Source organism: Hyposmocoma kahamanoa, unplaced genomic scaffold, assembly GCF_003589595.1.
Source record: "Hyposmocoma kahamanoa isolate Upper Pololo Valley unplaced genomic scaffold, ASM358959v1 119, whole genome shotgun sequence".
NCBI classification, from domain to species: Eukaryota; Metazoa; Arthropoda; class Insecta; order Lepidoptera; family Cosmopterigidae; genus Hyposmocoma; species Hyposmocoma kahamanoa.
In genome coordinates, this window is record NW_020653409.1 from 3817498 (window position 1) to 3842376 (window position 24879).

At 39.0% G+C, this 24879-nt stretch overlaps 1 protein-coding gene across 1 annotated transcript; it reads right to left on the minus strand.

Annotated features, from left to right (window-relative positions):
• Positions 1–219: 219 nt before the first annotated feature.
• LOC113240008 (protein shuttle craft) lies at positions 220–24416 on the minus strand. The gene is made up of 13 exons (XM_026477201.1): positions 24410–24416; positions 24136–24340; positions 21525–21649; positions 20323–20450; positions 18058–18211; positions 16191–16387; positions 15483–15607; positions 14570–14755; positions 12536–12625; positions 11373–11571; positions 10390–10542; positions 1920–2032; positions 220–1608 (listed from the first exon to the last, which is right to left on the minus strand). The coding sequence occupies exons 1-13, from the start codon at positions 24414–24416 to the stop codon at positions 1473–1475; spliced, it is 1818 nt and encodes a 605-aa protein (XP_026332986.1). The 3' UTR covers positions 220–1472.
• Positions 24417–24879: the final 463 nt, after the last annotated feature.

Sequence of the window (24879 nt, forward strand, 5' to 3'; positions counted from 1 at the left end):
GTATATGAATAAAAATTTATTTCGATACTAGTAAGTCAACTGACCAAATAAAAATAAAGATGGCAATAACGCACTTACGTAACATTCACAATTCAATCATTTATGGCAAAATTATATTTTCTTTCACAATCTATCGACAACAACTACATAACTAATTAAAATTTTTTGAAAACTGGCAACCCTACAGATGTCACTTTACTCCGTCTTCAAAAAAGACAGACCGTAGTGAATGATATTTTAAGAATTTCTTAAAGGCAATATTCTTTAATTCTATAACATAAATACAAATTTCCACCAAAAATCTGGAATTCCTTTACATTTTTCTGTTGAATGCATAAGGCTCCAGAATCAAAAGGTCGGCTAAGGGGTCTGGTATCTTTAGACATCGTCTGTACATCACCGTTCTTCATAATTAAGTATAGAATTCAAATTCCAATCGAAGCAATGTTTTTACATTACGGTAATATTAATATAAGCCTTTAGGGAGTCATGACACTTATTAATGCAGAATCGCATTAACCCGATCACAAAAAGCTTTATGTCCAGGAACGTAAAAGCGAAAAAAGACGTGCGTTTCGCATCGGTTCGTACGAACGCGGCTCGCCACAGGTCGGCAACGAATCGGCTTCCTGCGAATTTCCGGTCTAACAGTACGCATGCCGACGACGACTGATCCTGGGGACTAATCTCGTTCTCCGTCCAACATCCGTCCGAAACTCGATTAAACTTTTAAAGTAATTGTCAGTGTTAAAATGTTTTTTGTTAAGTTTCGAAAATAAATTTAAAGTTATTAATTATATCGCACTACTACTCTATTAGATACAGAAATACCCACAAATATTCTATCGAGTATTATTGTAGATAGAGTTACGAGAATTGGAGAGCATGTGGGTTATATTTTCCTGTATCTAATGGAGCAATGTTTGACGCAACTCCACTTATGCCATTCTTCCATGAGGGTTGCGATATTACAATCGGCCAATGAAAAATTTGACCACAATTGAATTCGATCAAATTAAAAGATGAATTCAAGTATGAAGTACTTATTTGACAGTAATTGTTTCGGACAGATGTCCGACGTAGAACGAGAGTACAGGGCCTTATTTAGGAACATTTAGCGCGACGGCACGCGAACGGCCGCTTTAACGGCAAATCGGCTTAATGCGACAATTAATTATCGCATCAACACGAATTGCGTTCGCGTTAATAACTTTGGTGACTCCCATAGTCAACTGGTCCAATTTCAGTAGGACACAATTATGTGGTCGTTATGTCAGTTGATCCAAAGATTTCATAGAACACAATAAGTAATTGTTTAATAATCTACTTGTTGAATCACCTAAACCAATATCTTTGTAGAATACAATTAATTGGATAATTATCTAGTTGTTGAGCGAACTCTCTCCGAAGGATACAAATAATTATCTAGTTTCTGGAGCAATCCATACAATGTTTCCGTTAAATCAATACCGTTAGTTGTCGGGTGGGTTGTCGAAGTAATCGATCTTTTCGGGCTGCGCCGGCGCCGGTGTCGCTGTGGATGTAGGCTTGTTGCTGCGCGCCGCCCACGCGTTTGTGGACGTTAGCGTCGCCCAGCCGCCAGACGATCTAAAGGTTAAAGATGTTGCTTAGAATATGTTATGAAATTTCATTATTCTTTTTAGGGTCTGGATGTTGCCCGACGCAATCAATCACTAACTAATAATTACTGTATTATTTCTAAAGTGTTTGTAATGGCTATCAATAAAGCATTATTATAATTATTATTTTAAAAAAATTATACACGATTTTCATGCAAATATAAATATGGACTTTAGTATCATTTAAAATAATATTGTAGAAAAAAAAAAATATTACACCTCTTTTGCAGCTAATAGCCTCATTTTGTGATAGATAAGAAGGAATGAAAAAAGACTCACTTGGCGCTGGTCTGCGCCTGCGCAGGCAGGGCGCGCAACACGGGCGGCGGCACGCGGCGCTTGCCCGCCTCGCGGCCCAGCACCTCCAGCACGCTCATGGCCGGCAGCCACGACTGGAACACCGCACAATCACGATCACTTACAAGCTTGGCCATCATAGCGCGCATTCAAATCACGAAATATTATTCTTAATCTGTATATACTTTTACTTCCGTATACAAGCTTTAGTGGACATTGGATATAAGAAAGGATATTTCCATTTATGGTCATACTTGTTTATAGCCAAAATAAGTGCGCATTTGATATGTGGAGCATGCACATTTATACAGGGTTATTTCCAAAATACTAACAACCGCGCTGGAGTATATTACTAACATTACAAACAACATCTTTTGTTCCAGGACTTTTAATAGTTCATCAGATTTTACTTACATACTGCGATCCGGTTTTGAAGGGTAACGGTGCTGATGAAATTACAGACATTAATAACTTATGTCTCAGGGTGACGAGCGCAGTGGCAGTGCCCCCTCAGATATTTGCGATTTAAAGCTCTGAGTGGCACTGCAACGGTTTTGACAGGAAAGGACAGACGTGTAGCTTACCATCAGACGCACGACTTGTTCGTCCCGTCATACTTGGATATTATTAAAAAAAAATCACTCTAAACGGAGATAACTCTGTGCGGTAGCAAAAGAAAGCACTCACCACCAAAATTATTTTTATGAATGACAGACATTGCTAAACAACTTACTACCAAATGCAGACTTAAAAAGTGTCAGACAGTATAATTATAAGGACAATTTTGCGCGCGCAGCCACTCCATGAGACATGTAATACTCCCTACGCATGCGCACCGCGGCGTGCGCCAGCGACAGATCTCCGCCTAAGTTCAGTTCACGCGTGCGCGATCCCGTGTTTATACGTATTGTGTATTGTCCCGCCCGCCGCAATCCGTCCGTGCGGCTTTCGAAGTTAGCATAACATATATATAGGCGAATAAACTAAATGTAGTATTATATTATCGGTGTTTTATTGTGGTTCCTAATTTCTTTAATACAATATAATAATATGATATAATTATTAATTATTATCGAACGCTTACAAAAAATTCTTCGATCCGGTGGATTAGAACCGACGTCTCCTAGCAAACCGTGCCAGACACAGTGCCCAACTAAGTAACGGAACGAACCAGCTGACCTCACGAATTCTTCTATGTGCTTGCTAATCTTGTCAAATTTAACGCTACCAAAACGCAGGCGTGTCTATTCTCCATAAAACGGAGTTCTTTTGAGCTGACTACGACTTTTCGTGATATATCCATACCGATAGCTGACTGTCTCCAGCTATTTGGAATGGACCTGCCGTCCAATTTGAACTTCGGCAGATACATTGAATCCATGGCCAAAAATGCAGCAAGGAAGCTTGGTATCCTTTCCAGGGTGAGGCGTTACTTTACACCGGGACAGTTGCTTCAGCTGTACCAAGCACAAGTCCGATCGTGCATGGAGTACTGCTGCCACCTTTAGGATGGCTCTGCGACATATCAACTGGCCACTTTGGATTTGGTAATTGACAACCGTGCCAAGAGGCTTATAGGTGACTCGGAATTAGTGGAGGCGAAGTTGCAGAACCTTGAACACCGCCGTAAAGTTGCCTGCTTATCGGTATTTTACAGGATATAATATCACGGAGAATGTGCAATGGAATTACACGATTTGATTCCGCCTTCCCCTTTCCATCACCGGGAGACTAGGCGTAGGCTTCGGTTCCACCCCTATGTTGTGACCACGCTTTCACATTTATATGGCGAACGGCTATGAAGTGGAATTCCCTGCCTGCAGACTTGTTCCCGAAACGTTATAACTTGGGTCTTTGCTCTCCCCTCCGGACCTCTGAGTTGTTCAGACGCATTGGTTAATAATCCCTTTTAAAATTTATTAAAATTATAAAATACAATTTTAGTAAGCAAAAATTAGTTGTGAATATTAGGAGCACAATAGTATTAAGGAGTTTATCGCTAACGATTGTTTTGTGCGAGCAGACACACACACCGCCACTGCAAGCATGTGAGTTATTTGAATTTACTTACCTGCGTCAGAAGGGTCAAGTTATATTTGACGGAAAGAAATTCTGTATGAATTCATCGATCGGTGCCCAATTAGCATGACCCATATGGAAAAACGCTGTGGATCACTACATTAGTGGAAGCGAATCAACTAATAATCACCTCTCGCACTCGGATGCGTGGACATCGCTGTTGTCTAATGCAAATTTTAATTCCACCTACCTACTCTCATAATAATATACCAGAAGGCTCAAGTTATATTAGACGGAAAGCAAATTTGTATGCAGTTGCCGATCGATATCAAAAGAACGAGACCCATATGACACTATCGCCTTAAAGTCTTTTACTAGTGCGAAAGAATCGACTATAACTGCGACACTCCAAAACTACGTCTTATTCCCTCATTCAGCCTTCGCTATAGTAACTCCTCGTTATTGCTGCTTGCCTACTACTCTCGCGTCAAAAACAAAGATGCCGAACGTCTTGCGATCACCTCAGAGTAACGAATCGATGTCAGCTTCTAATCCTGAATTGGCATCGGGGTCCAGCTGTACTACCCAAAGAGATAAAAAAAGGCGTCGTATGTCGGAGTCGGAAGACATGGATCAGACTGATGTCTTACTTCTTTTTCGCGATGAAATGATGAAAATGTTTCAAAAATTTGAAGCAAACCAGAACCATCGTTTGGGGGAAATAGAAAACCATATATCACACATTAAAGACCAGAATAATTCTATTAAGACTTTGAACACTGAGATCGAGAAATCCGTCTCTGATGTATCTGCCAGAATTGAATTTGTACAAAATAAAATAATTATGATGGAAGAGGAGCGAAAAGAATTATCATCCAGGATTAACGTCATCAATGATAAATGTGATATGTTACATAAAAATCTTTATAAGACCTCAATAGAAATTAGAAATGTCCCCAAAATTAGAGGTGAGAAAAATACTGACCTTTATGGCTACTTTGGAAGACTCACCGATACCCTGAAAATTAATATCCAGACGCAAGAGATTCGCGACATATTTCGTGTACCTAACAAAAAAGACCAGAAATGCTCATCGTTGATAGTTGAACTCGGTAACACCTTGACCAAGAGCAAAGTACTTGAGGCTGCAAAGTCATTCAACAAAAGCGGACAACTTCATTCAAACCACCTTGGATTCGAAAGTAAGGACACGCGTATCTATATCTCTGAGCGACTAACACCTAAAGCTCGACGCTTACATTTTCTTGCTAAAGATATGGCTCAATCAGGTGGTTTCAAATACTGTTGGACAGCTGGAGGAAACGTTTATCTACGTAAGGCTGAGGGTGACATAGCAATCCTTATTAGAAGCGAAGAAGATATCAACGTGCTGAAAAAAAAATTGTGACTATTTTCGTTTGTAAGATTAACAGTCATCCTAAATTGTATAAACATAAAACATATATTCACTTATCACACACCATTCAATAAAAACACAACACAATATATTTTTATACTGCCATTCATTACACATGCAATACATTACCTACACACATCGCAATATAAAAAACTAATTTTACTGTACACTAACCGAATACAATCGCTACATATTACTCCAATAAATATCACGCCAAAATCCACCAAAAGCCATGTAGATATTATGGTATGGGACTTTTTTAAACGAACATTCCACACTATGCATTCGTCATGTATATTAAATGAGTATTACATTCGAGTCAGTACTGTTCCACCCATATTAAATATAAATAAATAAAATTCGCAGATATAAATGAATTATTATATAACTTGGATAGTTTCTCTTATCCCGTAGCTAGAATCTGTACAGCAGAAGAGGTGAAGTCCCCATTGAATCATCCCCTTGGACACACCAATATTTTGTGTCAAAACATCCGGAGCGTCCATCGCAACTTTGATGGTCTAACTACGCTCCTCACTCGTATAAAATTAGATTTCCAGTTCATAATACTGACTGAGTGTTGGCTGTCTCAAAGAAATTATATGCCTCTTTTGGATGATTATCACTCGCACTGCACTACAGATAACTACAATCAAAATGATGGTGTGATAGTATATGTGAAAAATTCAGTTAAATGTACAATTGAGGAGCCAACTTTGGATGAAGCAAATTGCTTGGTGATAAAAATTTCCTCACATACTGCCATTGTGGCAATTTATAGGCCGCATTGTTTCAAACACAACGTCCAAAGATTTTTACACTCCTTAGATTTGGTACTGATGGCGTTGTCATCATTTAATACTGTCATTATCACCGGTGATATAAATATAGATATTTCACCAAAAAACGTCAACGATCACGCAGAGGAATATCTTAATTTACTGGCATGCCATGGGATGCTTCCAACACACTCGTTGCCAACAAGGTATAACGCTTGTTTGGATCATGCCATTGTTAAAACAAAGAAACGTATTGAGACTGTCGTTGTTCACTCAGCAATAACTGATCATGACGCCATCGTACTATGTATTGATATAAAACAACCTGTTCATGCTACTCATCAAATTTCTAAAATAGACGAGATTGCATTGGAAAATGAAATGGCGAACATGGATTTTAAATATGTTTTGGAAGCCAATGACCCTAACATAGCCGCGAATGTTTTGGTAAATCTCCTCTCACATGCTTTAGTATCTAATACTCGTATTCTCAGGTTATCCCGACGAAATAGAACTATCAAGCCTTGGATAACCGTTGGACTCTTGCGCTGCATAAGAAACCGGGATAATATGCATAAAAAACTGAAGTTGACACCTGATAATACTATACTAAAAACAACGTACCGTAGATACAGAAACTACTGTACTAATATATTAAAACGTTTGAAAAAGGACTTTCAAAAATGTGAAATTAAAAAAGCAGGTCATAATAATAAAAAGCTATGGAAAATAATAAAAGAGCAAACCTACAGCAACAAATCCGTTGCCTCAGCCAAACCCCTTCTTACCCAGGCTAATTCTCCAGAAGAAGCGGTAAACGAAGTAAATTTTTACTTTGCCAATATTGGTAAAGATTTAGCCGAGAACATTCGCCTAAAAAATCATAATTTGAGTAGCGACCTTCTCCTTTCTAATTGCTCAAGTAACATTAATTCGTTTGTTTTACTGGACCCTGACGAAGAGGAAGTCGAAAGACTGATAATGGGCTTAAGAAACGACTGTGCAGTTGGCTGGGATGGTATTTCATCCAAGTTTATTAAGAGCTTCAAGCATATCCTTATTCCGGCCATCACACATATCTGTCGCCTTAGTATAAATACTGGAATTTTTCCGGACGTTTTTAAGAAATCCCTGATTCGGCCTGTGTTTAAGTCTGGTAGTAGAGACTGTGTGAATAATTATCGTCCAATTTCCATCCTGCCTTCCCTGTCTAAGATTCTTGAACGCATGATGAACAGTAGACTTATTAATTTCTTGGAAAATAATAAACTACTCTCTAACCAACAGTACGGGTTTCGTGCTGGTAAGTCTACTGGAGATGCTGTCCATGATCTCACAAATTATGTGGCCGAGAATCTGGATAGGGGTATGAAATGTCTATCGATATTTCTAGATCTCGCGAAGGCATTCGATACGGTCTCTATATCTACCTTGTTATCTAAACTTCAGCGTTTTGGGGTAAGAGATGTACAATTAAAACTTTTTGAGTCTTACCTGACTAATAGAACACAATGCACAAAAATAGATGATTACTCGAGTTCTGAAGCAAGCATTGTCCATGGAATTCCTCAAGGAAGTATACTTGGTCCAACCCTATTTCTGGTCTTTATAGATGATCTCTGTCGTATTAATCTGCCAAATGGTAAAACGTTATCTTTTGCCGACGACACAGCTCTCATTTTTTGTGCTAAAACTTGGGAAGAAACGTTTGGATTGGCCCAAAATGGATTAAATGCAGCTGTGGAATGGCTCAATTCTAATTTCCTCACAATTAATGCCAACAAAACTAAGTATATATCGTTCTCAATTCGTAACGCAAATGCTCCTCACGGCAACCTCAATCTAAAACCTCATCATTGTCCAAGTCCACACGTTATTGCTTGTTCTTGTCCCTGCCTTGAAAGAGTTCCATTTACTAAATATTTAGGTATCACTCTTGATCAAAACTTAAACTTCATTTCTCACATCTCAGAACTTGCGGCGCGCACTAGGAAGTTAATATACATTTTCAAAACCCTTAGAAATATAGCAGACTTTGACATCATTAAGATGGTGTATTATGCACTCTGTCAATGCTTATTTATATATTGTGTAACTTCTTGGGGTGGTGCTGCAAAATCGCATCTAATCAAGATTGAGCGAGCACAACGCTGTATTCTCAAGGTAGCTACTTTTAAGCCTACACTCCACCCTACAGCGGACCTGTACAAATCATGGCAAGTATTATCCATACGCCAATTATTTATATTACATATAATATTAAAAAAGCATTCATTAATCGTTTATGATGCGAACCTAACCTGTAGTAGGAGACGATATGATATAGTGTGCCCTAAAAAGTCGTTTCATACTGCCTTCATTAACCGGTTTTTTACCTTCTTAGGATCGTACTTATATAATAAAGCAAATTTAAATCTGAAAATATATCCGCTAAATAAATACGAATGCAAGAAAGCTGTGACAAAATGGCTCCTAGGACTAAACTACACTGAAACAGAAAAACTTATTGAAGTAATAGCTTAGTTAAACGTGGATACTCACACACACATACACACACACACACATACACATACTCACACGCACACACACACATACACTTTATTTTTGTTCCTATTGCATAATTTAGCATAACTAATTGTTTAAGTAGTCTTTATTATTATTGTCTGACCAACTTCTAGTTCTTTGCATACATATACTGTATACATATATGTGTATACATATACTGTTATTGTAATTATTATTATTATTTACGGAGGTAGAGGCCTGGCGACCCGAAATACAGGATCAACCTAGTTCGGGCACCAGTCTCTGCAAAGATTGTTTGCCTATAACATAATGTATGTGCACTTTTTGAACAACTTTGTGGAGAAAATAAAGATTATTATTATTATTATTATTATTATTAAGGCGAGAGTGAATAAGCATTATTTAGGTGTGCATGCTCCATCGTCGACCTCATCGTCACTTTTCATCAGGTGAGATGGAGGTCAAATGAGCACTTATATTTTATAAAAAGAAAAGAAATATTTCGTCACCCAGTTAGATATCTTTACAGTTACCAGCCCTGGCTACAATATGTCGCTATTAACAGTAATTAAATTTTGATTGTATTGATGTTCAATAATTTTTTGTTAAATTACTACACTAGTTGTTTGTATTTTACAAATAACCTGTATATGAAGTAATTCCACATTTTGCATATCGTGCAAAATAAAGTAAAGACTGTTATTGTTTATTAATACACATATAGATATGTTATACATATATATATATATATAACTTTTTTAAAGCCCATACTGTCCCACTGATGGGTAAAGACCTCTCTCCACACCTCTCTATTCTGCACCACTGAGTTCCAATCTTTTAAGTGCGCGTCTAGTTCGTCTTTCCATCGACATGCGGACGAATTATAATAAGGTATTTTAAAAAATTGAAACCTTCCATCATCGAATATATAACCAGAAATAACAAATAAAGACCAACCATCTCTGGCAACTCATCAGGTAAATGGCCACTGGCCTTAGACCACTTTTAAATATCAACTCTCGTTTGCGCTGAAATCACAAATTAGAAAGCTGAAATAGTACAGCGCCAACAACTAACCTGTGTGTACGTCTCCGTATATCCAAAAATATTTTGTATTTAAAGGTAATATCTATAAACAACGGGGGCTGGGAAACATTCGGCAGGGAGGGAAAAATAGCAATACAACTAATTACAAAACAAACGGAATCGCATTTCATCTGTAATTAAATATTACGCAGTACTGTGACGTAATGATTTGGCAGACTAGTTTTCAAACAAATTAAATGACATTTCGTCTCTATTTCTGGTTATATACATGATGCCTTCCATTAACTACTATGGCTGCATACGTAAAATACTTATTTACTTTAAACAGCATTCATAGAACAATTTGACTTAGTTAAATAAAAAGGATCCAATGCACATTCAGTCACTTTCGATATATGGCAGTTTGAAGTTTAAAAATATTTCTCACTCTTGATTTTGTTTTCAAAACTTATGATATTATGTAATTCCAGAGATATTTATTTATGTTTATATGTTGGTTTTTTTTGCTGATCTAAGAGGTTGCACTTTACGAACCGTTTGGTACATAAAACTCATTTTTTGATAATTTTGTGGATTGGATCCTTTTTGCTTAACTACGTCCAATTCTGTAAGCTGGGATGTGGTGGGACGAAAAAGTATTGGATAATAATGAAAAATACCCCACCTTCTCTCTATCAGCTGTGGCGACAACGTTCCTATTAGGCTCAGCGTCGTAGGCGACGCTCTCGCAGCCGAACTGCTCGCACAACTCGTGAATGAACTGCCGCTTCTGCCAGTTCATCGAAGGGAACGAGTGCGAACGCGTCTTTTGTTTCGACTGCAAAAAAATGTTACAGTCAAACAAGTACATTTTTAAAAGTGGGAATTATTCAAGGTCATCGATAATTAAAGTTTATCGTCCATTTAAAAGCACGGTATCGTATTATGAAAGAATTTAGAGAAACGGACTTACACTCGCGTGGCATACAGGTTCTTTTCAATGTAAAATAGACTAAGGCTCAATTTACATTGCGGAGCGAATTTATGTAACATAGCACAAACGTCTCGCGCATGTCCTCCGCGCATTTCGCGGCAGATTTTGGCACCGCCGTAATATAAATTGAGCCACACGCTTAGACAATTCTAGCCTGATATTAAGCGACACAGTGATCGACGACGACACATGGATTTAATAAGTCAGCCAGTAATTTAAACACGGTGATAGTAAATAGTCGTGGATACCAATCAATTGCTCTTTTAAAGTGGTTACACACACTATTAGCAGCGATGCTAACGCGCGTTTGTGAAACGCGCGATTGCATTGCTACACTTGCGATTTATAGGCGATCGCGCGCATCGATGCAAACGCGCGATTGCATCAATACAAATGCGCGATTGCATAGCTGCACTTGGGATTTATAGGCATTAATGCCGTCGCGCGTTTGTTCGTATAGGTGCTTAAAATCGCCCGCGTGTGTAAAGGTAGATGATTAGCGACTACATCGCGTATGCATCCCTGCTAAAAGTCACCGGGTAACCGCTTCGCATCGCTTTTGCAAATAATGCAGGCCCTCTAATTGGTTGACTGTGTATTAAACACTTACGAGAGTATACTATTCAGCGCGTTTAGATTAGTATACGTTACGTATGCAGCTATGAAAGTCATACCTTTTTAGCCAGCTGTACAAGTTCAGTCAGCTTGTCGTGGACTTGCTGAGCGAAGGAAGGTTCTTTAGTGGCGATTGCGCGCACGTGTTCGCTGTATCGCGGCGCCAGTTTTGCGGACACGTCTGGGTTTCGTATTTGTAGTGCTAGAGCTAATTGACGGTTTCGTGCTTCTATGCGGCATTCGTCGTCGCACTCCAGTCTGTTAAGTAACAGAAAATATAAATAGTCTTCATTGTAAACAAAGAAAAATTTGCAGAACAAGGAATCCTTCGTTGAAAAAGATTTGTAGCAGTAGAGCTCTTTGAGAAAGAGTTCGTCCAGGGAAGTACTGCCATCTTACCTATTTCTGTCGCCAAGCAGTAACGTAAGCATTACTGGGGCCTTACCATGAACTCTTATTACAGTTCAGTAAAGGTTCGTAACGACAAAAAACGGGATAGTGATATACACTTTACGTAGCGCTGTCTCACAACGATTTCATGGAGTTCAAAGAGTTCATGGTAAGGCCCCTGTGTTCCGGTTTTGAAGGGTAAGATAGCTGGTGAAATTACAGGCATATGGGACTTGTCAACTTATGTCTGTGTGATGGGCGCAGTGCCCCTCAACTACTGTCAAATAAGAAAAACTCGAACAAAATTAAAAACAACGTCAAGTATGAAGCTTCATTCTCATCATGCGTGTAATTTGATCTAGTATTTTTTCATAATATCAAGAGACAGGACGGACAAGTCGTGCGCTTGTCCATAACAGTTGCATTGCCACTCACAACTTTCACATGTCACTCTGAGACATAAGTTGACATATCCTATGTGCCTGTAATTTCACCACCACCCTTACCCTTCAAAGCCGGAACACAGTAATGCTGACATTGCTGCTTGGCGGCAGAAATAGGTAATGTGGCAGTACTTCCCTGGACGAACTCTTTCACAAGGAGCTCTACTGCTAGTATTAATTATTTGGTAGGAATTGTATCGGATGAATGTCGGACGGAAAACAGCAGTAGGCCTCCTGTGCGTGGTCGTCAACGGCTCAACCAACTGAACTACAGATAGGGTCATATAGCTCACTTGACAGGTCTACGCAAAACAGAAAAAATTGGCACGTGATCTACGAGACAAAAAATGTTTAGAAACCTCTGATCTAGACGAACGAAAATACTTTACGTTTTGAGCATAGCTCCCGGGCGTTGCACGTCCGACAGATCAACGGAACCACCTTCTTGGATATTGGTAGCTGCTAGCGCAGACATTATTCTGAAAAAAATATATGTATTTTAGACATTTTAAGCAAACAAAATGCATCGTTGGCAAGGTACACACAGCACAGTTGTTCCAGGTCAGACGAAACTGATATACATAGCCGTTTTGATCAGCTAGCAGTTTTGAAGCCGTATTGAATCAAGGTGGCGTTGATCAGCTAGCAGTTTTGAAGCCGTATTGAATCAAGGTGGCGGAGTATGACTAAGGCTCAATTTACAGAACGAAGCGTCAATTTCGCCTCGCTATGCGAGGTTTCTCGCGACTGCGGCTCGAGGTTATAGTATTTAGTCGACGTTAGACGTCAGCTGCGCCTGCTTTCGCGCTATTTCCCGCGGAGTCGCCAAGCGTCGACGACGGCCGCTGCAGAATTCTCGCGAACGCGCGAGAATGTCGCGGTAGACGCGTGACGTGATTTTCGGCTCGTATCTAGTTTGTACGTTACACAATTGACCATAAAGTATATAATGGTATATACAATATCGTTATAAAAATTCGCTTCCATTTCGTTCCACCGCAATATAAATTGAGGTTTAATTAAACCCTCGACTTAGAGGAAACCCGTGTCCAGTAGTGGAAGGTATAATGGATTAATGGTATAATGATTGATATTTATCAATCTTGAAAATTCCAAATATTCTAGTATTATTGTGTATATAACAGCTGAAAATTTGGAGTTATTGTGCGACACAAAACATATAAGGTCTTTCAACACATATAGCACTTTTTAACTCTTATCTAAGTTTGCTGTCTGTTGGTAAAATGTTAGATCAGATTCCACAGTCAGCACTTCTGTGGAACAAAAGTCGGAAAAGAAAATTTAAAAACAGCAATTTATTTGCTACATTGACGATCTCTGTGATCTTGCACACCGGTTCTCATGGTGTCGCCATCTCTGAGGTTCCGGGTTCGATTCCCGGCCGGGTCAATGTAGAAACTATTTTTTCTATATTCTCTCAGTAGTGCGATTCACGTAAGTTCAAGCTATCAAAATATCGTTGAAGTTACGTAGTCGTTCGATCGACGTCCTATCCAAAATGGGTATTCACCGTATCACTTGAACGAACGTTGATATGAGTAGAATCGAAACGTAACGACTAATGAATGACATCTTGGATTGTGAAATTTGACATTTAGTCGTGGAAAGTCTATTGAAAGAACTGTCAAAATTTTAGCAGAATTCGTATAACTTGTCGTTTAGAGTCGGTTTAAGTTCGATACATAGACCAGAATACGCTTTAACGACATTTGGATCGAACGACTTTAAAATTAGACTCGTCAACGTTCACTGTCACACGTGAATCCAAAAAAAAGCAGTTCAACGTCTAAATCGCTACGATATCGTAACGGTTTAACTACGTGAATCACCCCGCAGGTCTGGGTATTTTGTGGTACCGTCGTTACTTCTGATTTCCATAACACAAGCGTTTTAGCTACTTACTTTGGGATCAGAGTAGCGTACTCCTCCTACGTAAAGAATCGTATGTCGCAATTGCCAAGTTTACAGAGAAGCGTTTTAAGTTTTGAAATCACTGAAATGAGCATATCGCGTGACTTTGGCATTTCTGAATCCTAGATATCGGTTAGATGAACAACCACAATTTATTTTATATTTTACTGTCACCCGACTCGCCCAGTCCCACTTTAGTTTACCCGCTTTTTGACTTAGATCTCGGTATATTATTAGTATAAAATAATAAAATAAATTGTGGTTGTTCATCTAGCCGATATCTAGGATTTTCTAATACTCTATGTGAGAGTCTCTTTGCCGAATAAAACTGAGAAGTGCTAAAGTCACGTGTTATGCTCATTCCAGTGAATGCAAAACTTTTAAACGCTCCCCTGTACACTTGGCAAATTCGACATACGATACTTTACGTAGGAGGGGTCGATTGTGATGTTGTCTAATGTTGACATGGCTAAATAAGGGTGGTCACCCACCTGGCGAGATCTCTAGCGTTATCAGCGCAAGCGCGGTCGGCGCTGCGTCGCCCACAAGGACACGTGGCGCGGACGAGTCTGCGACAAGGCGCTGTGCTGGGGCAGCTGCTGGCTGTGCCCAGGTGGCACGCCGCTGCGCACGGGTGCCCGCAGCTGGGACGCTTCTCGTTGCACGGTTGCGTGCACCTGTCACAGTGGACCGATGGATGTTATGAGGCGTTATACGGCTATGCAACTTCAAAAACCGACCACTATTTTTTATGTTTAACTGCCTCCGTGGCCGAACGGTTACCACCGGACTACCACGCAGAGGTTTCGATTACCGGGCCGGGAGAAATATTTGTATGGCCTACATTTATTTCTCTCGTGAGTTTGGGTGTAATTTGTGGTTGCCTATGTGTGTGTCCATGGCACCCGCGACACAGGGTTTCCCTAGTGCGGGGCTATGTTGAGTGTGAGTGTGTATTTTTTATGTTGCTTGGGCAATTTTTGGACAATAAATTAAACGCCGAATTGGCCGTATATCATTTTTATTACATAAAGGTTAAGGAAATTCTCCAATAATTCCTTCAAAATATGTCCTAAGACGATACAGAGAATTTATTAATTATGCCAACATATTGTTGTCTAATTTAAGCGTGTAGGTATATGATTTGCATTTTATTGTTTCATTATTTTTTGTTTATAATTTAATCATATATCCATCATTAGTACTTTTTATCCGAAATACAGGATTCTCCTAGTTCAGGTATATGTGTTATATTTTATATTAATTCGCATAATTAGTGTTTAGTTATTCCTTTGTACAATAAGTTATTCAATAAACGATGCCAACGTTTCGCCAACATTTCTATTGAACAAGATGGCGTAGTTCCAATTGCCCGCCTTTCCACAAATAACGGTCTATACTCACTTGCCGGTGTCACAAGGTCCCTTATGACAGGTCTTGATGCAGGTGTGTTTGCCACAAGGCAGTGGCTTGCCGCATGGTAGCCCGCATGAAAACTCCTCTTGAGAACACGGTATTGTCTTGCGCTCCTACAACATATTGAAGAGAAAGAAAGGTCATATCGAATTTAAGATCTCTTATAAGAAAATTCCACTGAAAACACACAAAGGAACATTCCTTCGACACGGCTGAAATTAATCATGGATTTTTTCGCCAAACCCGCGCTATCGCTCTCATAAATGATCTACGAAACTACGAAAGTATCTATTTCGGTTTTTTATAATACGGAATTGAGAAGCTGTTTCGTTAACGTACTCTAGTTTGCATAATCACGATGCGACGACATTTACAAAATAACCTTAATAAAATCAAGAACATTCTCACTATTTAAAACAGGGTGCATGGTAGAAGTGACAATCCAAACATTTACAACCTCATATCATGTGATATTTAGTAGAAGTAGAGTTAGAGGTGCTGGTGAAATTGGAGGCGCATGTGACTTGTCAACTTATGTCTCAGGGTGATGGGCGCAGTGGCAGTGCCCCTCAGATCTTTGCGATTTAAAGTTTTGAGTGGCACTGCAACTGTTATGGACAGGCGTATAGCTTATTATCAGGCGCACGACTTGTTCGTCCCGTCACTTGATATTATAAATAAAAAATGTGATCTTACCTCATGTTGCCCATGACACATTTTAGTAGTAAGCACTACGCAAGGGGGACAGTCTCCCGAATGGCAGGAATGATGCGGAGGATGCCCACAGGGCCGTGTGCGCTGGCACGGGGCGTTGCACGCGGGGGGCTTGGTCCCGCATCGGACGGGGGGAAGAATCACTTCGGCGCCACATTCGCATGTCAGTTCTTCGAAACCTGGTGATCAGTGAATAAATTAAACACAAAAATTAAAATCACCCTTAAGAAACAGTAACTTTCTGAATGATTAAAAAGGTTAAAAAAGTAGTAGTCAGCAAGGAGTTAAATTACTACCACACGCACGCACGCACATAGTCAATTTTTAATTTTCATTAGTCAACACAAAATAAGATCAGCACATATTCTAAGTAATAATTGTACCGGATTGGATGAGCCGTGGCTTCTGACACAAGTATTTTCATGTAACCTAGATTAAGTTAAGTCAATAAATTTTATTTTCTTATTTTTTTCTTTATCCGCCATATGCTAATCTTCTATAATAATAATATTTTAATAAAGATTAAAAGATTGAGATTAGGGTACTAACATTTAGACATCGCTAAAAATCCCACGTTTTATGGCGAAATCAACCATAACTATAAGAAGATAGGAACTAGATTAACGTAGCCTTGTTAACGTTTCGGCTGCCCTTGAGGTCTCGAATTTAAACACTATACAAATTATGCTTTAGTCACAAACTTTAAAGTCTTCTTATACATCATAAGTTCCCAAACTTTTTGTCTCACCCCCCACTTAAGCAAGATAAAAAAATTTCATCGCCCACCACGACAAAAAATAATTAAAAACACGTATTTTTTATATCAACATAACACAAAACAATAGACACTCCCGGACACATAATTCGAGCCACCTCGCATCAGTATTAAATGCCCTAAGCTTAAACAATGTTCGGTTGATCAAGCAAGCTATGTTACGCAATTTTGAAATTAGTATATTTAAAGTCTTTTCCATAAGTCCTTGTTGGGAATTTGGACTCGCAAAACCGGGGGAAACCTTTCTCTTCGATGATAACACTATTTTTGTATTCTAGCCCTTTAAGGGAAAAACGCAAGATGAATCGAATTATGTGTCCGGGAGTATATATTTGTAGTGGAATTTACATAGATAATTCATTTTTTTTTTCAATGTACGCCCTGGATAGCAGCAACGCCCCTCAATTGCTTCGAACGGCCCTACCTTTAGGACTCTTCAGCGCCCACTGGAGGGCGGACCACTTTGGGAAACTATGTTATACATACAGCGGTATGTATGTATATACCGCTCCGGTTGGGCTGTTACACCTCGGCCTAGACGCACAGCAATTCGGTTCAATTATATATTTTGTTTTATAAAGTATACTTTGCTGTATGAGGCTAAAATCAGATCCCACTTTTGAATCCAAGCGTTAAGTGTGTGTAGGCCTTTACGTATACGTTCTAGATTAGAATATATAATTGTACACCATAAATATACGCCTAAATTGTCAACAATTAAAGCTGACAAGTCCTTTTAAATCTTGAATCTGCCTCTGTGGCCGAACGGTTACCATTCTGGACTGCCACACAGAGGTCCCAGATGCAATTCCCGGGCCGGGAGAAATAGATGTTTCTATTTCTCAGGGTCAGAGAGCAATGTAAGAAATAGATGTATCTATTTCTCTCGTGACTTTGGGTGTAATTTGTGATTGTCTATGTGTGTGTCCATAGCACAGAGTTGCGATACAGGGTTTCCCTAGTGCGAGCTATTTAAAAAATCTTGAATCGGTGTTATTAGTCAAACTTTTAACAAACAAATCAGTTTACGTTTTTATATATATCAAAAAGAAATTGCAGTAGTATTGTACTCACTAAGTTGCGGGCAAGGTGCACAATGCCCGGTGTGGCAGAACTCTTCGCAGCGATGTAGCTGGCAGGAAAGCGTGCGGCCACACACTACGCCGCAGCGGTGCGTTGAGCTTGCGCAGCACACGTCGCGGCACTTGTGACGGCCGCACGACAGTTTCTGTACCATCAAGGTAGTCACAATACAAAGCAGCAGTTTCATACACAATTATTGCATTTATTTTGTCTAAACAATTTAAGGGAGTTACACTAAAAGACCGTAAAAGAAACAAATGGGTCAGAGAGCAATGTAAAGTGAGCGATGTGACTAAACGGGCTGCGAAATTGAAATGGGGAGTGGGCTGGCCATGTCAAAGGCTCTTGGTGCAAGGCAGTGGTAGAATGAAAGAAAGAAAGAAAAACGTTTATTGTTTGAGTCACTTTACACACTTAAATCTAATACTTAATAATAAAGCAACAAATGGCAAGTTAGTAAGTATGTACAGTGGCACAAAATAAGAAAAGGATACGACTCAGCAATATGTCTATCTCGGGCGAGACAGACGCTGATTTTCAGTCGTTCCTGTTTCAGCGTCGGCTGAGACCTAAGGAAATGGTACATGCTCTGTGTATCATCTGCTTTATGCCACACTACACATTTACAATACACGTGTGATATATACATTATCATATAAAAGCTATAAGTAAATACACCTAAATATAAATAAGTTAGGAGGCAAGAGTTAGGAACATCAGGGAATACGTTGGTTTTCTATCAACAGATTGAATGGAGACCACTGGGCGGGAAAAGCCCTAGAGGACCACAGATGCGTTGGAACGACGATATCAAAGCACTGGCGGGAACATTGTGGTTAGAAATTGCTCAAGATCGCGAAAGATGGCATGAACTGGAGGAGGTCTACACCTTAGAAGTTGATTTATTCAATTATTAAACAAATATTATTAAACAAATATTACTTGTTTGCTTCACACTCTTAAACCTATATAGCGATTGTGAACTGGCAACCGGTACTATCTTAATTTTGACAACTTTACAGGATGAAGAAAAAATCATTTACATAGCATTTGGTTTATTAAGAGCTCTCATGACAAAAAAGTTTTGACGTTGGCTCCGCCCAAATTTGTGTAACAAATATATGTATATAAATAAATAAATATATTGTCGATCATACATAAATATAATTAATTATCTAATTTTTGTCCTAATAACCTGTAGTATTTCGAGGATAAATCGAAAAAATGTGAAAATTAGAGGTCATTTCGTGATTTTTATCTATCGAGGAAACTTTAATGTTTTATGTTTCTTATTAATGTCTATGCTTAAATATATCGTGTAGTTACTCATACAATATTTTATTTTTAACTTTAAAGTGTATATACCCCTCTAAAATCAAATCGAAGATTAGGAATTTTTCCTCTGCTCCCTCTTAAACAAAAATACGTAGTGTACATACATACATGTGTAATAAAAATATTTAAAAACTACGTATTTTTATTTAATAAACCAGATGCTATGTAAATGATGTTTTCTTCATCCTGTAAAGTTATCAAAATTGAGATAGTACTGATTGCCAGTTCACAGTAGGTTTGTTTGGGTTCTGTACAATAAATATCTAATTTATTTATTATATTAAGTGAAGGGACGAGCACGTCGCGTGCTTGGTGGTAAGCCACACAAACCACAAAGATCTCAGAGGCACTGCCACTGCGCCAGACTCCCTGAGGCATAAGTTGACAAGTCCCATGTGCCTGTAAATTCACCAGCACGCCAGTGATTACGCAAACTAGAGTACGTTTACGAAACAGCTTCTCAATTCCGTATTATAAAAAACCGAAACTAGATAACTTTTGTCGGCTAACTCGTTTCGTAGATCAGTTATGAGAGCGATAGCCCCGGTTTGGCGAAAAAATCCATGATTAATTTCAGCCGTGTCGAAGGAATGTACGCTTCACGCTTGTCCATAACAGTTGCATTGCCACTCAGAACTTTCAAATGTCACTCTGAGACATAAATTGACAAGTCCCATGTGTCTGTAATTTCACCAGCACCCTTACCCTTCAAAACCGGAACACAGTAATGCTCACATTACTGCTTGGCAGCAGAAATAGGTGAGGTAAGGCAGTACTTCCCTGGGCGAACTCTTTCACAAGAAGCTCTACTGCTAAATCCACTTATAATCTTATCAAATTCACAACAAAATAGCAACTTCTCACAGAGTATAATAAATATTAACAAAAAAGGAATGTTTCAAAACAAATTTATGAACTTACCTTGTTACATTTCTTTTGGCAAAGCACGTTGTTTAACAGATCCGGTAACTTAGCGCAGGGCACCTCGCGGCTCGAATGCCCGCAACGACATTGCACCACTGTCTTTTCGGGACACACGGGACACTTGCCTTCGCAAATAAAATAAAAAAACCATTGTTACAAGTACATTTACAATCAAAGAAAATAATAATATTGCGTCAGACAACCAGATCAATTGCCTGGTCTCAAACTAGGGAATTCCCTATTCTATGAGTACCAGAGCTACGGAACTCCGGGGTGCTACCCAGAAGACATGGATCAGGAGGTCTACTCTCTTTTTCCGTCCTAACATTTACTGTCAAATAAGTAATACTCGAAAAAAAATGAAAAGACAATATTAAGTATGAGAAGCTTCATTCGCATTATGCGTCTTCTAATTTGGTCAGATTACGTACCGTATAGAACTACTTATTTAACAGGAATTGTTTCGGACGGAAATGTCGGACGGAGAAAATTTAGAAAAGTTTTAGAAAAGTTAATTTCTAAAGTTGGTCCTACCGGGAATCGAACCCGGTAACCCGGAACCCGGGCCTAATCATTGGGCTTGTCAAATAATACAGCCAAATCGAGATAGCCAAATACAAAAAATTTAAAAAGTCTCCTTTTTAAATAAATACGGTACATTGCCTTTAGTTTTTTTTTATGATATCAAGTGACGGGACGGACAAGTCATGCGCCTGGTGGTAAGCGACACACCTGCCCATAACAGTGCCACGGCGTCCGTCACACTGAGACATAAGTTGACAAGTCCCATGTGCATATAATTTCACCAGCACCCTTACCCTTCAAAACCGGAATGCAGCAATGCTCACATTAATGCTTGGCTGCAGAAATAGGTAAGGTGACAGTACTTCCCTGGACGAATTCATTCACAAGGAGCTCTACTGCTACCAAAGCTTTTTCTGACCAGCTTAGTGCAATTAATAATAATAATAAATAATAACGCACACACTCATAGGCTCGTACTAGAGAAACACATAGACAACCACAAATTACACCCAAACTGACGAGAGAAATAAATGTAGGCCATACAAATATTCCTCCCGGCCCGAGAATCGAACCCGGAACTTGGCATGCAGCATGGTAACCGTTCAGCCACATTTAAAATTCCGTGCCGATAGGTGTGTTGACTCCCTAAAAGGACATAATTATAGAAGGCCTACCTTCATGACAGTTGAGTTTGCAGAAATGGCGGTCACTGGCCGGACCGCACGGCAGAGGCTTGGCGCAAATGTTGCCGCACAGGGGAATCGGATCTGTGCACGCCTTACGCGCACCTTTATCAAGTCTGTAAATGGTAATTCGTTTTTAAGGCGAATTCTTTCAACGCGAACATAGACTTAAGGAGGTAAGGTGTGGGTCAATCCTGGCGTCACGATGAACATAATTGTAACTTTTTCATTGAAAATAAAAACCGACATCAAAAGTTGTTTATCGGCTTTTATCGAATTCCATGGGATCCCCTCATCAGATTTTGACTTCTTGTGTTCATGGTGACGGTGATTTGTTGGTTACATGTATTGTGTCAAGTGAAAAGTCGACTTCTATTTTGTGATAGCCGAAACGAACACCATCGTCGGCATCAGGGGACCACCTCGAGAGTATACCCTTTCGACCAAAAAAAAAGAATTTTCAAAATCGATCCACAATTGATGGCGAAATCGGAAAACATACATAAAACATATATACAATTACACGAATAACCCTCTCCTTTTTTTGAAGTCGGTTAAAAATAAGAATAGGCGGAGAAAATTTGACACCGATCCGACGTCGACAAGCGCCAGATATAAAACAAGCGAAGGTCGAAATAAACTATTCACTAGACATCAGAAAGGAGCACACACGAGTGACCGAGGTAAACACAATTATGTACATAATTATAGGTCATAAAAATTGTTCACTTTGGTGAAATGTTAGTTATCTACTGCATTTTGTTAAATAGTGCCACTAGAATCTACCTTCACCTACTTAGATGAGAAGTTTTATCTTACGATGTGCAGTTAACCTGTTTACCAGAAATCGGAAATTCGAAAAAGGTAATTAATTTTTTGGTGGTTGTACCGCTCTGTGTCACTCCTTGTATGTAGATTAATTGTCTTTTTTGAAGATGGAGTAAAATGACAGTTCATTGCGCAAAAGTGTTGCCCACTTGCAAGCAGCTAGTGATTGCAGTCGATAAAATATTCTCGACTATCGACAGAATGTTGATTACACTTATACAATAAATAGCCGACCTTGTTTCATTTGAATCATCATCAGCCCATTGCCTGCTCAACTGCTGGGCACAGGTTTATCTGAATTGTTAATTTTTGTAAGTTCATACGTGCTATGTCTATTGAAAATATAAAGAGGAGACACATTTTAGTTTTTCATTTTAATTCAATATGGATAATCAAATCCGCCTGATCTTATTAAAATATATATGAACAAACATTGATTTCGATACTAGTAGGCCAACTGTCAAAATAAGAATAAAGAAGGCAATAACGCAATTAGTAATCAGTAGACCGTCGTATAAGAGCGCGTTCCCATTATGTCGTGCAGTTTACAGTGTCGTACCTTGTATATTTAAGTGAAGTTGTTCACATATAAATGCCGTTCACGACTTTTTTGTCGTTACGACGACAGACTGTCGTGACAATGGGAAAAGTCAGAACGATAGTCGTCTGACGACAAAAAAGTCACGATTAAAACGTGACGACAGATAGTCGCTGCTACTATTGTCGTCACGTTTTATTGATCGTTGTTTGCACGTGTTCTGCTCCCTACTCTCCCCTCCTGTACCCCGCGCCCTCCGCTAGCTTTGCACAAGTGTTGGGTCGTAGCCAGAAATGGGCAAACGTCCGGGTTTTAACCCGGTGCTTTGTTAATGCTGGGTTTAAATCGGTTAATATGCCCCAAATCGAGGGCAATAACTATTTACAACTAAATATTTGTTGTGAATTGGGTTTTCTTCAAATTTAACTATACATATTATTACAAAATATAACTTTCTCTCATCACTTTTCATTTAAACGTTTGACATAATCCTAATGGAATTCTTTTTAATAATATTGGATGTACCCAAAACTTTCTTTTGTTCGTTTGCTTTTTCTTCCGCCTTTTTAAAAAGTAAAACATTGAAAATGAAACTATTTTTCCGGGTTTAAATCGCCTATATTTGTTTTTTAAACAAACCGACATTTCGGGCGATTTAAATCCGGAAAAATAGTTTCATTTCATATGTGTAACAATCGCGAAAACCTAAGAACTCGATAAGTAAAACATTATTAAAATTTTAACTTCATCTATTTCACATGGGAGCGAACACACACTATTGGCTTCCAAAAGAAAATAGAAGCGACTGCAGTGCAGCAAACGACAAGGCGGCTGCCGAAAAATTGTCGTCACGTTCTGGTGGGAACAGCTAGACACGACAGTCGTTCAACGATAAAATAATCGTTCACGACACAGTCGCGACAGATAGTCGTGATATGGGAACAGACTAGACGCGACAGTCGTCCTACGATAAATAAAACGTTACGACGTAATTGGAACGCGCCCTTATTCACAATTCAGATATTCTTGGCAAAATTTTACCTTCTTTCACAATCTATCGATACACAACACAACACTAACAACTACATGACTATTTAAAATTTTATGAAATCTGACTACCCTGCAAATGTAATTTTATTCGGTCTTCAAAAAAGACACGACTATAGATATTTATGTACTCATTTGGAACAGCTCATTCCAACCGCTGGTAACAAGTTACCAGCTACATGTACTTACCTGGTCTTGCCACAAGGGCAAGTGGTGGTGGTCTCAGGCAGCAGGGGGCACTTGGGACAGGGTGGAGGGTGGCAATGGGCGGTACACGTGTGGGCACCGCAACCTAATAAGTGTTGACACACTGCCTCGCAGGTCCACGAGGTAATTCCGCCCGATTCCTCAGTGCATGGCACAGTACGGGTTACGTGGAGTGTACAGTAACATACTGTAAAACAGAAATAAGTTGTTAAGTTCAATCGTATCATCATCAAATATCTTTTCACAATTTTTCTACCGTCCATGCAGCTGGTATCTGACAAACTAAAATAGCAGTATGTATTGAACTCAACAGATAATCAGCAACATTTACATAAACTAGTCATTAGTTCAGATTAATAATATATAAGGTGTAATAAATTAATGTAGGTACACACATCAAAAAAAGTTTGCGATCACTTCGAAAAACTGAAATCTTTTTTGTTACTGTAGATTATATTATGATTTTTTCTTCTTTTTAGATTCTTTATTTAAAAATAAATTAGAACATAAAACAATGACCCCGTTCAATTGTTTTTTCATATAAAAAGGCTTTCAGTCCTAGCTTACGCTCATTCAGAAATCTGATTTAGTCAATTATAAGCGATTCAAGATATTTTTCGCGGAAAGTTGTGATTGAAAAAATGCCAAGAGGATTATCAGAGGTTTTACGAGCTAGAATAGTAACTTTGAGGGAAGAAGGATACACCACGAGAGTAATAGCACGCA

Bases quoted from the DNA above. Each gene is read 5' to 3' on its own strand.
- LOC113240008 (XM_026477201.1), bottom strand. The intron at 20,451-21,524 runs GTAGGCCTTCTA...TTATTTGCGAAG, and splicing joins CAAACTCAACTGTCATGAAG to GCAAGTGTCCCGTGTGTCCC. The intron at 15,608-16,190 runs GTAAGATCACAT...AATATGTTGTAG, and splicing joins TGTGTCATGGGCAACATGAG to GAGCGCAAGACAATACCGTG.